Source organism: Lissotriton vulgaris, chromosome 5 (genome assembly GCF_964263255.1).
Source record: "Lissotriton vulgaris chromosome 5, aLisVul1.2, whole genome shotgun sequence".
Classification (NCBI taxonomy): domain Eukaryota; kingdom Metazoa; phylum Chordata; class Amphibia; order Caudata; family Salamandridae; genus Lissotriton; species Lissotriton vulgaris.
Genome location: NC_141693.1, coordinates 1,337,810,517 through 1,337,829,059, shown reverse-complemented (window position 1 = coordinate 1,337,829,059; position 18,543 = coordinate 1,337,810,517). Strand labels below are relative to the sequence as shown.

Here is an 18,543-nt window from a genome sequence, read left to right as displayed (position 1 = left end):
TGCATCATTCAGCGCAACCCCAGCATCACTCAGCGCAACCCCTGCATCACTCAGCGCAACCCCTGCATCACTCAGCGCAACCCCTGCATCACTCAGCGCAACTCCTGCATCACTCAGCGCAACCCCTGCATCACTCAGCGTAACCCCAGCATCACTCAGCGCAACCCCAGCATCACTCAGCGCAACCCCTACATCACTCAGCGGAACCCCTGCATCACTCAGCGCAACCCCAGCATCACTCAGCGCAACCCCTGCATCACTCAGCGCAACCACTGCATCACTCAGCGCAACCCCTGCATCACTCAGCGCAACCCCTGCATCACTCAGCGCAACCCCTGCATCACTCTGCGCCATCACAGCATCAATCTTTGCAACCATTCAATAACTGGTTCAAATATGTTCTCTCAATGTTTCAAGCTTTATTACAAATGTCACAAAAAGATGTTAATATTTCACTTCTGTTCTTGGATTTTCATCACAATAAAATACACTGAACATTATCTTCACAAAAGTTATTTACAAAAGTTTAAGCTATTGCCATTATAAATTACAATCACTTTTATTTAAGTATTAATTATTTAAAAAAATTAAAAGCCATTGTTATTTGTAATATCAATACATCTAAGTCACGTATATACAATACATGTTGCATTACAAATCCTATAGGTGTCACATTTGCGAAAGTTATAACTATTGGCATTGTAAATTACAAAGCTATTAATTTAGCTATTTTCAAAACCACCACATAAATAAAAAATTGTCATTTACAAGACCAATAGCTCAAACTTTCATAATGCGAGACCTATTGCATTGCAAATGCTTGTTCTTCTTTTCATGACACCATCTTTGCCTCCTGGTACCATGCTCTCCTCTGTTACTGCTTCTTTTTCTTCCTCTATTCTTTGCTCCCCTTTTGACGTCTCGAGACTTCTTCCGGTACCAGCTCCTCGTCATCCATGTTGACTCTCAGACCTCTCTGTCTTCCACAGGATGTGAAAGCGCACACATCGATGCCCCTGCTCGGCTACAGGGTGAAGGATGTTCCGGCAGCAGACTCGCGACACCTCTTCCAGCTGGCTCAGTCCGGCCAGCTTTACTCCTTCCTGGCCGAGTCGGAGGAGCTGAAGCGGAGCTGGCTTCGGGTACTCACTCGTGTGGTGACAGGGGACATTTTCATGGCGGGAGATGATGATGATTCCCCGGAAGAGATGGACTAGCAGCGGCGGCACTGAGAAATCCACAACATAACTCAGCACCTGATTCAAGCTTGCACACAAACGGACCCTCTGCGTAAATGGTGTTTGGAAATACTTCCTCCCGTCTCAGGAGCAACCCGGAATACCACTGGCCTCCTTCTCCTGACGGCTCCTTAAAGTCTGGCCTTCTTGTGAAGCACTTCACCCGCAGCCTACATCTGTCTGCTACGGCTCGTTGAACCTGTTTATCCCGTTACTGGCTTTGTATCAATTACATGTTCATTTCTGCATTCATGGAATGGTCACCTGTGTACAGAAAACTGAATAATAAGCAGAATTTTGCCTATTGCAAAGTTCACATGTTGTCCTCAAAAGAATGCAATTAGCACCGGTGATTGGTCTCTTCATTTAAGTAGCCTTGGAATGTAATTCAATCAGGGGGCTAATGAACAAAAGGCTTTGCAAGGCCCTTGCAACATACGTAATAAATTCAAAGTCAGCATTTGCAGTGTACAAAAGTGCTTTGTAATTCAAATGTATCATTATTATTTTTTTAAGTTTAATGACCTTTATTGAATCAAATAAAGAACAAGGTACAATAATGTATCACCGGTCAAAAGAGGTACCAAAGGTATCATAAAACATGTATGATAAAATAATGGATAAAACTTAAGATAACAAACTTTGATAAAGAAAAATAGATTCAAAGTTATAAACAGTTGAAATAGTTATGTACCATAACAAATTAGCATTTTAGGTTTAGTAAGAAGAAGGGAGAAATAAAGAAAAAATACAAGGAGAAAGAAAGAAAGGAGAATAGCAAAAAATAGAAAGTTGACATTCTTACCCACTATATTAGATAGAAATATCCAATAGGGAAAATTGAACAATCACCAATGTCAAAATATTAGCAATCAAATATGAACTTTATGAAAGAAGTTTAACACCATGCTCATGGCGGTTGAAAAACAAAGGCAGTGTCTTTGTTATGAAATGCAGAAGAGGATAAGTAATTGGTAAGGGGAGACCAGAAGGCTTCTTTTTGAAGGAGTTGCTGAGAGATGAGTGGAGATGCCCTGTCAAGCCTGTGATGGGAATATAGAAGATACCACCACATGGAAACATTGACTTTAGAAGCATCCTTCCAGTTGGAAGTGATAACCTGAAATGCAATGGCAAGTAACAGATTTACAAAAGTGCCCATGCTACGAGCACCGAATCAGTGCATGGAATTACTACCAAGAAATATTGAATATATATCAAAAGGAAAGTTAGAGGAGCAAATTAATTTACACACCGCGGTCCAGAAAAGAGAAATGTTAGGGCAAAGGAAAAAAGAGTGTAAATACGTGCATGGGGTGTTGGGGGATAGGTCAGAACTGAATTTAGAGATAGATACTGGGATTAGAAACAACCGTTGATAGAAATGATATAGTGTTTGAGTGGTGCTAGCATTGCATGAAGTATGATGAATTTGTGACCAAATCGAGTTCTATGTATCTATAGGGAGAGTGCGCTGCAAATCAGATTCCCATAAAATTTCAGTTTTTACTCTTCGGACGAGTGGGTAGAGAGAAATGGAGCTACTTATATATATATGGGAGGCTCGAACGGAGAGGGAAGTAGATAATGTGTCAAATGGGGGGGTCGGAAGAAGAGGACAATGCTATAGACAGAAGGGAAAGCTGTTGGGTTAGGAGCAATCTTAAAGCATCCGATTTAAGGGGAGAAGTGACAGGCAAGTTGAATTTAGATTGCACTTCCTGAGAGGAAAGAAACTGCATATCCTTTAATAAGTGTTTAACCTGGATGATCCCTTTAACCGCCCAGGCTTTCCAAAAAAGGGTACGATTGGAAAGTTGAATATATTTATCATGCCATATAGGAGAATCTAGAAATAGTTGCAAAGGCAAAGACAAAAGTGATTATTTAAGGATAGAGTTGAAGGTCAATATGAATTGTGAAATGGTTGGGGATTTAAATGAAGGAAAGGAATGCATGAAATTGGCTAAGGAAGAAAAGGGAAACGGATGAACCACAGATTCCTCCAATTTTTAACATAGCTGCGCAGATGATTCATCCAAAGTAGACAGATAAGGTAAAAACTGACTTATTAAAAAGGAGAAGTAGTATTGACGAAATGTGGGAAAGTTGACACCTCCCCTATCCTTAGGAGCAGACAAGGAAGATATAGAGATGCGAGCTTTCCAGCCGTTCCAAAGAAATGTACTCAAAAAACAATTAAGAGTTAAAAAAAACATTACGGGGAGCCTCACTGGTAGCATGGACAGGATAAAATTAACAACAGGAAGCATCATCATTTTAGATGTATCCAACCTGCCTCACCAAGACAAAACTAAGGGGATAATTTTTCTGCCATACCGGATATCCTTAAGATAACAGCCTCCAAGTTAAGATGTACCATTTTAGCGATTGAAGAAGCATGTTTTTTCCCCCCAATTGTTTAATGTAATTGGTGTTCCATTTGAAATCTGTTCCTTCAAACATACTTTTCAAACAATATTTATTTAATTGCAATACTTTGGAATTGGAAGCATTTAGGGCCATATGTATCAAGCACTAATGCGTTCGCAAACGCCGAAATTCACAGAATTTCAGCGTTTGCGAACGCATTAGTGCTAAATGGTATGTATGAAAGAAATCTGCGTGCAAAATAAGGAATCGCTAAATTTGTGATTCCTTATTTTGCAAATGCATTTAATGAATCGCAAATTTTGCGATCCCTAAATGCAATGTAACAAGCTTTAAAAAAAATGCAAATTGGCCTTAAGGAATCGCAAATTACCACCAACTTCAAGTTGGTGGTAATTTGCGAATTCCTTGAAAAATGCAATTTTTTGCATTTTTCAAAGTGCAATTTGAAGCACATACATGCCCTTTGGGCATGTATGTGCACCACATGTGCACCCATGCTAATTTCAGGGGTGCAACAGGGTGTCCTTTGGACACCCCTGCACCCTTGAAATTATTCTCAATTTGCGATTCTCAAATTGCGAATCGCAAATTAAGAATAACTTCCCATTCATTCCTATGGGCCTCCTGGCCCAAAGAAATGAATGGGAAAGTATTCCTTAATTGCGATTCGCAATTAGCAAATCGCAATTTAGGAATACTAAGAAATCGCTAAAAAATTTCGATTTTGTACATACATCCCTATTTGCGATTCTCAAATAGCGATTTCTAAAAAAACGCTATTTGAGAATCGCGAATCAGGTTGTTGATACATATGGCCCTTAATTTATATCCGGACAAGGCTGCATATGAAGATAAAAGATCTGAGAAAGCGGGCAAGGAGATAAAAGGATCAGAGAGATATAATAGAATACTATCCACATATGCAGTGAACTTGATCTCAATTGACTTATGTGTAAAACCTCTAAATGCCAAAAAATTACGTAAAGAATGAAGAAAGGGTTCAAGAGATAAAATAAAGAGGAAAGGTGAAAGAGGACAGCCTTGATGAGTGCCTCGCTGGAGAGTAAAATAGGAAGATTGAAGTCCATTAACAAAAACTGAAGTGGTAGGAGAGGAATATAACAAATTTGTAAAAGATAGAATAACAAGACCAAAACCATGCCACTTAAGTATGCGTATCATAAAAAGTCAGTGAATGCGATCAAAAGCCTTCCCCACATCTAAGGAGATGGCTGCAACAGGAGAGGATCTCTTAGACGGAAGACAAATTATATTTAAAAAAGTTCTAGAATTATGTAATGTAATGTAAAAGACATTTCTATCGCGCAACTTTCACTCCAAGGAGTATCTTGGCGCTCACCCATCCCAGATGGAGGAGTTGGAGGGAAAGAAAGGATGTCCTGCATACTACACCACAATTACACCAGAGTCCTGCACGTGGCATTGGGCAAAGAAAAGATCCAATTTTTTAATGCCTTCCTGAAAGAAGTTTCTTGGGAAAATGAACGTAAAAAGGGGGGACCTCAGACAGCACGTCGGGTGATATCTTTTGAACCCATTGCATATGTATTTTGGGCCTCATTGGTGAAATGCCCTAAAGGTAATTAAAAGAATTTTAAACAAAATTCTTTTACCTATTGGCAGCCAATGAAGACTGTTAAGTGCTGCTGAGGCTGAAGACCTACGAGGCCAACGCAGTACGAGGCGGGCCGCCGCATTTTGGACCATTTGTAACCTGTGGAGAACGGTTTTATTGGCTCCAGCATATAATCCGTTACAATAATCCAACCTAGAACTTATTAAGGCCACTGCGACTGTTTTCCTCGCCGATAGCGGAAGTAGATCAAAAAACTTCCTCAGTGCTTTTATGATCTAAAAGCACGTCCCGGCTACTGCCACAGCTTGGGGTTTAAAAGATAATTGATCATCAAATTTGATGCCCAAATTGCGGGCAGATGTAATTGTGTTGGGAGGAGCTTCTGCCTCCGCTGGCCAGCACATTTTTGGGGAAAACAAATTATGACTCCCGACTGGTAGAATTTCTGTTTTCCGGCGTTACATTTTAAACGGTTGTTGGTCATCCATTTAAAAGTTGCTGCTAGACATTCCTTGAGCTCTTCCTCGGCACCTGGCCATTCCCTGTCCAGCACCAGTATGAGTTGGGTGTCGTCAGCGTATGAGATAGAACTGATCTGGAATGACGCGATCAGTTTCACTAGGGGTACCATGTACAAGTTCAAAAGTACAGGACTCAAGCTTGAGCCCTGAGGGACCCCTGAGCTGACGACTTTAGCCTCGGACTGATATTGGCCCAGCACTGTGACTTGGCGTCTATTGCTAAGGAAATTCCTAAGCCATGCCAAGACCTGTCCTCCTACCCCTGCGGCAGCCAACCGGTCCACTAAGATGTTATGTGAGACCGTATCGAAGGCTGCCGACAGGTCAAGTAGGATAAGGACAGCCTTCTTTCCTTGATCCATCGCCGCCCGTAAGGTCCCTGCGGTAAAAAGCAGGGCCGTCTCGGTAGAATGTTCTGACCGGAATCCTGACTGATTAGGATGGAGAATGTTGTTCTTCTCCAAAAAGTTAGTCATTTGACTATTGACAAACTTTTCAGTCAGTTTAAACAGGACAGGTAGCAAGGAAATAGGGCGCAGGTTGGAAAGGGTAGTGGGATCAGCATGTGCCTTTTTTTGGAGGGGCTTGACAGCTGCAAACTTCCAATCATTGGGAATGTCTGCCGTAGTTAGAGAGGAGTTGATAATCCTGTTGATTATAGGATTAACCATCTCTACTAAAGTATGTAACACTGGAGGGGGACAGGGGTCAAAAGGGGATCCCGATTTGCTAGCCAAAATAGTTTTGGAGGTTTCTTCAAGAGATATTGGGGCAAATTCCTCGAGGCGGGGAGAGGTCTTCATCTCCACTATCTGTTCAGCAGCCATAGACGCGGTTGCTCCTGATGGAAAAGTCTTCACGATGGTAAGGATCTTATTATCAAAATAGTCAGATATCGCATTGCAGAGATCTTGAGATGGAGGAATCTCTTGCGATAGAGCTGATGGATTCATAAAATCCTTGACAATCCTGAAGATTGCTTTTTGATCCTGGCCTGCCATGGATAAGGCCTGTAGATAATGGGTTTTTTTGCGGATTTTATTCCTGCGTGATACTTCCGTCTCGCTGCCCTATAGATGTTACGGGCGGTGGCATCATAGTTTCGACGCCACCTCCGTTTCAGTACTCTGACCTCGCCTAGCTCGAGTTTCAGGGTCATTGAGAACCAAGGGGCACTCTTTTTGGTCTTGATGGTTTTAGAGTTGTTGTTTCTAGATGAGCTTAACAGGGTTCCCGCTCTTGCGATCCAGTCACAGAAAGTCTGATTGTCGGCCGAAGTGAGGTCGGTTAAAGCTGGTATACTGTCTTTTAACTTATCAATCACATCATGTCTACTGGCTAGTAATTTCCAATTAGGGATAGGTTTGATTTTGGGCTTGTTTATGCGCATCATAGAGTTGGCGATGGATTTCAAGTTCCATACAATATTAAAAGGAATAAAAAAGTGATCAGTCCATGTCTGAGGGCTAGGGGGTTTGACTCTCAGGCTGGAAGAATTGGAGCAAATGCAATCCAACAAATGTCCCGCCTGATGGGTGGGTTCCTGATTCACAAGTGTAAGTCCTAGCACATCAATAATGTCCATAAAGCAGCCCACTCCTGGATCCTTAGGGGACTCTAGGTGCAGATTTAGATCGCCCAATACTGAAAAATGGGAATATCTGAGTGCTAGTTCGCTCAAAGCGTCGCCCACTGTTTCCAAGAACTTCGATGGTGGCCCCGGGGGGCGATAGATGAGGGCCCCAGAGAAGACAAAGGTGTCGTGAATCTCCCAAGAGAATGCTAGCGCCTCTGCCCCCTTAATATCCGTCAATTCTTGAGTGAAACACTTAAGAGTATTGCGGTAAACGATGGCAAGGCCCCCTCCCCGTTGTTCAGGTCTATCTAAACGTTGGATAAGAAAATTATGTGGGAGGGCTATGGCTAGGTCGGGATTACACCAAGGTTTTAGCCATGTTTCTGTGACCAAAAGCCAGTCCCGATGAGTTTCGACAATAAGGTCATAAATGTTCTGGGCGTTCTTGGGTAGAGATCGTGCGTTAATTAATCCACCCCGTAAGGTAGGGGAGTCTGAAGATGTTTCCATAAGGGACTCGGGAGTCAGTGTCATACGACACTGAATACAGCAAACGGGGCCATGCCAATGTTCGGGGGATAGCGCACCGTTGCAATGGGCATGGAGCCCTTTGTGGGACAGCAAGAATTCCCTCGACATACCTAAATCAAGTGGAAGGATGGTGACGGTGGTCGCACAGAGTCTCCCGCCTCTGTGCCAGCTTACTGCCTTTGACAAACCCAGTCTGCTCGTGGCCAATCAGATCGGGGATAACCTGCTTAATACAGAAGGCCAGTAGATTTGCAAAAATTTTGCAATCCAAGTTGATTAAAGAGATGGGCCGATAATTAGCACTAGATGAGGGATCCTTATCCTTCCTATGGGATTAAGCAGATCATGGCTTCGAGAAAGGAACTGCAAGCCTCATTGTTAGAAATAAAATACTGAAAGAGAGATAAAAGATAAGGAAGAAGAGTTTGTGAAAAGCAGGAATAAAATTCTGCGGTAAACCCATCTGGGCCAGGAGCCTTATCTTTAGGTAACATAGCTGGGGCTGACTTGAGCTCCGAAAGGGACAAATCTTTCTCTAATAAAGAGGAATCAGGAGAGGAGGGAGAGCGAGGAGGTATCAATGCAAAAAATTACTCCAAAGCAGTGTCCGATGGAGAAGATTCAGAAGTGTATAAGGACATATAGAAATCTGTAAAACATTTTAATATCTCCTCATCTTTGAAATGATTAAGACCTTTATCATCAGTTATATTCATTATTTTGGAGTGTTGCGACTTGACCTTCAAGTAATTCGCAAGTAATTTACCAGCCCTATTACGGCCACCGTAAAAGTTAGAAATCATTTTAAGCAACATCCCAGAAGCCTATTCTGTCGATTTCCTGTCAAAATTCAGTTTGACTTGGACTAACATCTTAAGGGTATCATCATTTTTAGAAGAGAAATAAGTATGTTCAAGCTGTTTAATAGCGGATAGTAGAGAAGCTGATTCATTGAGAAGTTGTTTCTTTTTGACGGCAACATAATCAATGTAAAACCTCTGGCTGTTGCCTTGATAGCATCCCAAATGGTGTGGAAAGGGAGGGCAGGACTAGTATTGATGAGAAAACTTCTGGCAAAAAGTATTTGAAGTGCCCAATATATATAGGATCTTTGAGTAAGTAATTGTTAAAGCGCCATCTACTGGATTTGGAGGGCCCCGAAGGGAGATCTAAATTAATAAAAACAGGAGCATGGTCAGAGATAAGAATAGAGCCAATTTAGGTGTGAGTTAGATTAGGAATTAGATGAGGACTCAAAAAAAAAAATAGTCAATTCTGGATGTAGAATTATGAGTGGGGGAGTAAAAAGTAAATTCCAAGATGTTCCGATTTTATATGTTCTCCAAACATCCACCAGCCCTCTTGAGCGAAGAGTATTAGTAAAAGTTTTATGCATTTTATTAGGAACATATTTTGCATTGGATTTTCTGTCAGTGAAGGGATTGCAATCCCTACCCACCAGGAGGTTAGAGTCAGGGCAGGAGTGAAGAGTATGGGACATGGACTGCCAAAACTGTGTGTCTACACCAGTCTACACCAGTGGGACTGTAAATGTTAAGAAGAGAGATAGGGGAACCATTTATGGTTATATGCAAAAGAAACCATCTGCCATCGGCATCTCTCTCCTCCTTTTCAACAAGAATATAGAGGGACTTGTGAAATAATGTAACCACTCCATTCTTCCTGTCCTTAGCAGGGGAACAATACACATATCCTACCCATTGTTTTGTAAGAGAAATAATATCTGTATCTTTAAGATGAGTCTATTGAAGCATAGCAATTTTACAACGTCATATAGATAAATGGGTAAGTATCCTTTGTCTCTGGACAGGATTACACAAACCTTTCATATTCCAAGATATTATACGAACATAGTCAGTCAGTAAAATCGAAGAAACATTGAATGACACCATGAGCAATCTAAAATTGATAACACTAAAAATAGAACAAGCAAAAAATTTAAATCAACAAGCAGAACATTACATAACAGGATCAAATAAAGAGAATGAACAATGAGAGAGTAAAGGGCAAGAAAAAAGTAAAAGAAAAAAGTGGTCAAAAATGATATACTAAAAAAGTTCTGAGGATATAGGAGATAACAAAAAAAAGAAAAGGAAAGAAAAATAAAAGAGAGTAAAAAGCAAAGGAAGAAAGAGATGATATAGAAAGAAAAGTTGACAAGAAGTCCGAAGACTCCAGTGAAAGGAACGCCAGCATATTGCCAGAGTGAAGAGGTTAACAAATGGGAAGACAGACTGGAGTCAAAGTAGACAGGGAAAAGCGACTGAGAGCAATAGATAAGTAGGAAAAGGATACTATAATAAAATAGGGAGCAGCAGCCTAAAGACATTATATGCAAAGTAAATTAAGGAACAAATATAATGTGACCAAATATATGCAACAAACTCATTGTATGAGGAGGGAAGACTTACCAGTACGTGAAGTACTATAGACAGTAGGATTAGGAGGGGAAGCACACTGAGGAGAGACCAGCAAGGAGGGGAGTCCATACTGTGGTACACATGGTGGCAGAGGCAATCTTTTGACTAAATGAAGGATTTAATTCCATATAAATATGAAGCAAAAGATATCACCAATGATGGTAAAGAAGCAGAGCTGATATTGTACAGCAGAAGAACGCAGCTTAGAAAACTTAATTTATTCATGTATTTACTCTCCTTCATTGACAGCAAACAAGCAGGTGAGAAGAATGGGAAAAATCAGCTGCGAATCACTGAGAACCCTCAAAGCGAAATCAGCCGTAACATTAAAAGAATGAGGGACAAATTATAAAGTAGAGCAACTCCAAAAAACGATTAAAAGCCATTCCTGTGACCTTTTATAAATAGTAAGCCAGGACAAGCAAAAGGAAACCAGCAGCCATTCACCACCGCGACCCACGGCAGACAAAATGGAGGCCGTAAGTGTCTTCCCTGAGGGAAACTCTACGCAGGAGAAGCAGGAGTGAAAAACTGCACAGATATAAAAATAAAGAAATGCTCCCTGCTCTCCCGCACTAGCATCGGAGAATGAACGTCTCTGCTCCGCATCGGGAAATGTCCCAGCCGATGCGCGGAGCCTCAGTGAATAGCGGCCATTATGAACCAGTGGCGTCACTAGGGGGGTGCGGGGGGTGCGGACCGCACCAGGTGTCACCCCATCTGGGGGTGACACCAATCTTAGTTACCTGCTGCAGCAGCTTTAGACAGCGCGCCACTCATGCACCGCACCGCACCACCAGACCACCTCCCCGATCATACTGTGTATGCGTGGGTGATGATCGTCATCACTGGTGTCTGGTGTGGTGGTGCGATGCCTGCAGATGCGCGCGGCATACCCACTGGACAAGCTGGCACTGGCAGTCACTGTCTGGCAGAAGGAGTGGGCAGAAGAACTGAATTTAGTGCAGTGTCAATTATTGCACGCACTGCCCGCTACCGCTATTCTAAACAGTCAGTACGACCCCAGCAGCAGCAGTTTGGGTCCCAGCTGGCCTAAACACTCTCATTGTCTCTTTTACTATGCCACACTGATTTTCTTCACAATTGCCCAGCACGCATCATGTAACATTTAAGAAAAAAAACGTGCCTTTAATTCACGGTTTGGGGGGCAGCGTGCGCGCGATCTCTACAGGTCTACACCACAACTGAGACCTTCGCCCTGCTCCAACCCCCCTCCCCCGCACATGTCCAGGTTAGGCTGAGTTATATATGCATTTGGGTGGCGCTTGTTGGAAGAGAGTTGACAAAAACTGCGTCGCTAGCTTAAAGCTGCAGTAGAGTCTTTTCAAAACATACCTTTGTAAAAGAAAACTGACTATTACACGCTCTGTTCATATACTTTTTTCCAATTAGCATAAGCCCAACCCAATGAAGACACGCTGGCGCTCATTCTGGCAGTGAGTTACTGAGGCAGCACTTGTCACAGGTGAGGTGTGATGTGAATGAGATAAGATGGTGAGGGATAGGCCAGAGCGGCTGTCACCTTACCCAGGGAATAATACCGGCACTTTCTCATGTTTGAAGAGTCTCCAAAAGCCGAGACATGATAAACAGGACTTTGTACAAATAGTCCTTATTCCTTTTTAACACCGACTTTCAGACTTTTATTACGTTATCAGTCATGGACCATCGAGGCAGCCCCTCCACACTTGTTAAAGAGCATATGCTCTTATGTTTGCTGTTTTAAATGTGTGCTGATAAGAGGGAAACATTGCCAGCTTTGGGTGATTTTTGTGCTGAGACATTTAAAATAGTAGTCAAGCAGATTAAAAAACAGCCACGTGCCAACTCTATAGGCTGGTTCTGCTTGCTGTATCTGGGGCCAGATTGCCTTGGACTGACTGGGTTGCAAAGATATGGTGTTAGCATGCACCAACTGGGCAGGGACAGGATGTTTCTGTTGAGGGTTAAACGATTTAAAATGGACTGGGCAGGGTCACACTGGTGCTTTTTGTACGTGACCCCAGTGCATTGTATCAGACGTGAAGGCCATTACCTTACAACACAGCCTTCCATGCGTTTAGGGGGTCTTGCTTGATGGTCGTGGGTGTTTACTTGAAAACAGTGACAGCCTGCACTATGACAACCTCACTGCACTTTGTGCAGCTTCCAGTGATAGTGCAGTGGGAGCTGACTTGCTGCCTCCTCCTCCTTCCAGTACACTTCTCAGAATGATGCCGCAGAGACTCCATGTCTTCTGTGGGGTATGGCCCCACAGACAGATAACCGAGTGCCCTCCTTACCAAGGTGTGCAGCAGGTATTTGTGCCCATTCGTGACCCTTGTCATTCAGTCCTGGTGCATCTAGGTGGAAGAAGATTCTTTGTCAGGGTGGCTAGATTGTATGGCCTTGGGTCTCGGAATGTGGTTTGGCTCATCTTGGGTTTGATGAAAAGTGGAAACCTTGTCATTGGTCAATTTTCGTGCTTTTCCTTCTAACTAGTAGTAGCAAGTGATGGTCAAAACTTTAAATATATAGATTTGTTTTGTATTCCTTTTCTAGTACTAGGCACAATTGTTTCCTTGCATATTAGACTAGAACAAGTGACCCAACATCTTTTACACAGAATGGCTGGTACAGAGCAAGTGAGTAATAGTGAAGAACTGAGCCTTATGGTGTTCAGTATGAAATGGGCAACAGGGTCGTAGGCAGATTATCTGTAAAGGTGCAGTTTGTGTCCACCAAAGGTTGTCTTGTTGCACTGCAGTGTGCAGGGGGCTTCCATCCAGATGCAAGTCTGGGACGGAGTAGCAGGCCTTTCCTGTAGCAATTGAGGCCCTCACTGACTACTTTAGAGACAGGCACTACCACGGTAAAGAGTAGAGTGATGCACTACAGGGAGATCCTCACCACTACCCTGCTCCTCCGAGCGGGAAGATCTCTAGCATGGCAGGTGCTTAGGACCCCTGCAGCTCCACTCTGCTTTTTGCTTGAAGAATCAGCCACCCCCCCAATGTTTTCCTAGCCCCCCCCCCCGCCCCGGTTGAGACAGTCCACTTCATGCTTGCTACAAAGGATGGTGTACTGGGAAGACCTCTAGCATACTAATAAAGCAAAAGGGAACCCCTGAGGAAACTATAACTAGGCAGAGTAGCAGGGAAATAAAAAACACTTAAGACAGACGAGAGATCTGCCTAGGTGGGATAGATCTATGGGCTCATATAGAGTCCCAAATTTGTACACACAGTCCGAAGCCCACTACATTCACCAGTGTCATAACATCAGATGGTGAAGGCGGAGGGGAGATGGTGCAGGCAGAAGGGAGATGGTGCAGGCAGAGGGGGAGAAGATGCAGGCAGAGGGGAGATGGTGCAGGCAGAGGGTGAGATGATGCAGGCATAGGGGAGATGGTGCAGGCAGGGGGAGATGGTGCAGGCAGAGGGAGAGATGGCGCAGGCGGAGGGAGAGATGGCGGATGCAGAGGGAGAGATGGTGCAGGCAGAGGGAGAGATGGTGCAGGCAGAGGGGAGATGGTGCAGGCAGAGGGAGAGATGATGGATGCAGTGGGGAGAGAGGGTGCAGGCGGAGGGGAGATGGTGCAGGCAGAGGGGGAGAGGATGCAGGCAGAGGGGGAGAGGATGCAGGCAGAGGGGAGATGGTGCAGGCAGAGGGGGAGATGGCGCAGGCAGAGGGGGAGATGGCGCAGGCGGAGGGAGAGATGGCAGATGCAGATGGAGAGATGGTGCAGGCGGAGGGAGAGATGGAGCAGGTTGAGGGGAGATGGTGTAGGCAGAGGGAGAGATGGTGCAGGCGAAGGTAGAGATGGTGCAGGCGAAGGTAGAGATGGTGCAGGCAGAGAGGAGATGGTGCAGGCAGGGGGTGAGATGGGGCAGGCGGACGGGAGATGATGCAGGCAGAGGGGACATGGTGCAGGCAGAGGGTGAGATGGTCCATCTGGTAAGTTGTGAGGGGGTGACACCATGAGTTACCCGCACCGGGTGACACCAGCCCTAGTGACGCCACTGTTATGAACCACGCTGCACACTTTGTGAATCCTTTCGAATGGCAGGGAAAGGGGGCCATTGCAATGCAAGAAACTCCGCTGAGATCAGCCTCTGCATGTAGGAGACAATCGGGGTAAAAACACTTACGGGCTTTGTTTTACATGAAACTGTTATACCAATGCATTTTATTTCTGTATTACAGTACTTTGTGCCTCATCATGTCTAGTGCCTTTTCACGTTAATGTGTGCAGCTATAATAGCAGTCAAATACTTTAAAAATAATCAATACATCCTGTGATGAACAAAATAACATTGGGTACAGGAAACAGTGGTGGTGCAAAATGTTTAGTAAACAGTGTGTACAAATTGACAGCCATGGCGTGCCAGTGTCGTTTTTGTAGTTCACTGGCTTCACTCATCAACAGTATATTCCTCGGAATTGGTGTCTATGATGCTACTACATGGGTCACTACTTTGATTCTATGGTGATGTGTGTGCCAGCAACTGGCATTCTGTAGTGTCTTGGGCAGGGAATGTTCCATGCATAGTACAAAGGCCTGCAAACCTGCCCTAAGTGCCTGACTGCTTGTGAAACTAGTAGTGTGACTTATATCTTAGTTAGTTTACCGTTTGCAGAGGCCTAGGCGTGTCCATGGTCATTTGGAGGTCCAGAACATTTGCTATGACTTGAAGCAGTACAGAAAATATGCCCTTATACTTAACTTTCGACTGCTGTCCACGCCCTGAGTGTATCATCATAAACCACTGTCGAGAGCATACTATGTGTCTTGAATCTGTAGTGTGACCAGACCTTTTATTGTGCCAGTGAGAGTGTAGTCTACTGACCACTCTCATGTAAAGTTTTGCTGTTATGTGAATCCCGGCAATGGGTATTGACATCCTGTGTGCATGTAGAGTGCTTGTATGTACAATGAGTGTGCTGAGCATGTAAGGTAGTAAGACTCTGTGTTGTATGAGTCTGCATACTGGGGCCAGAAGGAACCATTTTGGATAACCCTAGTCCTAATTGTGGATGAGGACAGTTTCTACAAACAGTGGAAGTGCATTGCCAAAAGTCCTGTGGTTGGAAGGTAGTGACCCCAACACAGAAGTGAAGGAGGATAAAGAGACTGGACTTCCCATAGAAATTCAATGAGGATCCATTTTGCAGAGGGTTATGTATTAGTTCTTCATGAGCACTACCATTTGGCAGACTATAGTCGGTAGTGGTGAGACTGCAGGTTCTGTTATTCAAGGTGAGGAGGTTTTCTGGTTAGGGCTGCCATTTTATCTGGCTCTGATTACTGCTTCAGGAAAGCTGATGACAGGCAAGAGCAGAGTTCTCACACTTCATTGTGCCCACGTTTTTGTTACTCCTACTATATTGCTACCGTCTATAACAGCAATCAGTTTCCACAATGGCTGTGTAAGAGAAAGAGCCTGAAAACTACATTTGAAAGAGAACTAACCCAAAATACTTCTCAGGCCTTCGACTGTGGAAAATATGTATTAAAGTGGGATCAAAACCAGCCCATTTTGTTCCAGTCCCAAGTTCTTCTTGACCAGGGAGGCAGTACCCCACATTATGCTCAACGAGCTACTGTGCTACTAGGGCTAGTATTTGCCAAACAGCCAGCCGTCTACAGTTGAGGGGACATCATCTGAAGTCTGCACTTTTAGTTGGAGTAGTTGGGGGTCTGCCTGAAGTACCTCAATCCAGTTTGTCTGCAAAGAGACAAAAAGAATGTGCCTGGCCCTGTACAAGGAGAGGCTGTCCAAGAGATGAAACGTAGCATTTTCCCAGTGTGAGAGCATAGAAAAGTGCCCCTTTTTGACATGGTAACCCCCACTTTTGCCTGGTACATGATGTGATTTAGACTGGAGGGGCACTGGGTTCCTGCTAACCAGGTCCCCAGTGCCAGATCTCTTTCCCAAAACCGTACAATTGTTCCCCCAATCGGCAATACCTTTAGCATCCTCTGTACGTCCCTAGTAAATGATACCCCAGGTACCCAGGGCCTGGGGTACTAAAGAGGGTTCCTCAAGGGCTGCAGCACAAATTGTACAACCTTAAAGGACCCCTGACCAAACACATGCAAGACTGCCACTGTAGGCTGCATGTTTTGGTGCAGACAAAAATGAAAACACAGCATGTCATACATCCCTGTGTGCCATGTGCCCTAACACTGCATATAGCATCTGTAAGTCACCACTACAGCAGGCCTTAAAGTCTTACGGCAGGGTGCTTAATACTACATGTGAGGACATACCTAGATGAGAAGGTATGCCCTTGTTCTGGACAGTTTCTTTACTGCCAGTGCAAGTGAACAGGGAAGACATTTTAGAACATGTGCTGGACACTAGTGAAAACAAGTTCCCCAGCTACATGATGGCTTTACTGAAGATAGGGATGTTTGGGATCAAACATATTGTATCAAAAAACCCAACCTGATTTCAGTGTTGGATTTATTAATACATCCACCCATAGAGCAACTTAGAGGTGCACCAGAAAACCTACCAGCCTCTGGTGTGTTGAATGACTGGTCTCTGCCAGCCTGACACGAGACAGATTTCTGACTCCCAGGGTGAGGGTCTTTGCTCTTTGGAGGTCAGAAACAAAGCCTCCACAGGAAGAGGGTGTTTATACCCCCTCTTTCAAGATGAACCACTGATTAGCACTCCTAGGCAGGCAAGCTACAAAGAAGCTCCCGCTTTTGAAATTCAAATCTGTCTCCCCTCACAGGAGAGGGGCTGAGCCCTCCTTTGTCCAGGGCCCTTTGGCTCCTGGATAGGCAAGAAAGTAACTAGTCAGGTAGGCGTGTATACCCCCAGGCTAGTACCATCCCTAAGGTGGCCTAATATGATGTGGGTGCGACTTTTCAGAAAAGGCCATCTTTGTGTTGGCACACGTAGGAACTCTAGCACAGGGTTATGCCCACTTCTAACAGGAAGTGGTCATATTGGCTACTACCCTACAATCCCCCAAAGCCCCTAAATGTAGTATTATGGGGAGCCCCTGGTACCAGGAAATCAGATCCGGCCGAACTGAAATACGAAGAAGGATGGAGACCTGCCAGCACTTCACCCAAGAACCAAGACCTCCTCAGAAGTAGTGGGTCTGCTTCCCAACACCCTGCAGGAAACCAAAGACTCCTGTGAGAACTTTGTGGCTGCTGAAACCCAAAGCCTGAAGACACCACTGCATCAGTCACTCTGATCCAGAGTTGAAGTGGGCCAACAGTGTCATCAACAGTGTAAATGTAAACGTAAATGTACAGGAATTTATATAGCGCAAATCACCAACTGGTCTCTAAGTGCTTGCTTAGGGAACCCGTCCTGGTATTCCCCTGTGAGATAACCCCAGCAGGGTATCCGCAAGGTGAAAGCCAGGCATCCCGCTGCGAGGGGCCGTTGTGGAGATTAAGCAAGCTATTGCCCAGAGTCGCAGAGTGTGAACCCGTGAATCGAGTAGGCACCGGAGCGAGAATTGTCGAGTCCATGGACATTTTAGGACTCAAGACCCAGCCGAGCCGGGAATTGAACCTTGGTCCCGGGCTGACCTCTGCTTCCAGGTCTGCCTCCTCTAACCAATGAGCCACACTTCTCCACTCTACAGTGTCATCATGGCCCAACAGCTTCATCATGGTTTCTCAGCCCTCCAGAAACCGAGTCCACTGTGTTTTGCCCACAGTAAATTCTCTGACGTCGCCTGCAGCCTCTGCACTCTGCCCCCTGTACTGCAACTGCTCCCGGTAAGAAAAATCTGACACTTTAAGACACCTCTACACCCATAGCCCCTGGGCCATGGAGAAGGGGACAAAAGATATCCTACGTCCCTGAGCATCGTGAGGTCCGAGCGAGCCTGTTGATTCAGCCTGACTGGCCTCCCAGTCTGAGCCTGCAGCCTCATTACCCAAAGACAGATCTCAATAGAGCAACATTGGGCACCCAATGCTGTTTTGCACCCCTGCACCCGGCCACCCTATTGCAGTTGATGGTGTCCTGCTTGTGCCTGTCTAGCAAAAATAACTGGAGGCAACCACTCAGAACTCCTAATTGGCTAAATTTATCCCTGATCGCATAATTTCTGTACTTCATTCACAACATCACTTCTTAAACTAAATGGCACCTTGCACAGTTTATGTACAAGAGGCACCACGTTTTTCTTCATGTTTTAAACTCTTGAATTTTCCCAACTTCTTGACTTCAAATTGACTTCTTTGCTATTATTTAGGTTCTCC

At 44.5% G+C, this 18,543-nt stretch overlaps 1 protein-coding gene across 1 annotated transcript in view; it reads left to right on the top strand.

Annotated features, from left to right (window-relative positions):
* LOC147712569 (FYVE, RhoGEF and PH domain-containing protein 2-like) overlaps positions 1-1,723 on the top strand; it is a 497,527-nt gene extending 495,804 nt beyond the window's left edge. The window contains exon 16 of the mRNA XM_086923272.1: positions 990-1,723. Within this exon, the coding sequence (XP_086779398.1) occupies positions 990-1,217 (228 nt within the window). The 3' untranslated portion in view covers positions 1,218-1,723. The remainder of the gene's footprint in view (positions 1-989) is intronic.
* Positions 1,724-18,543: the final 16,820 nt, after the last annotated feature.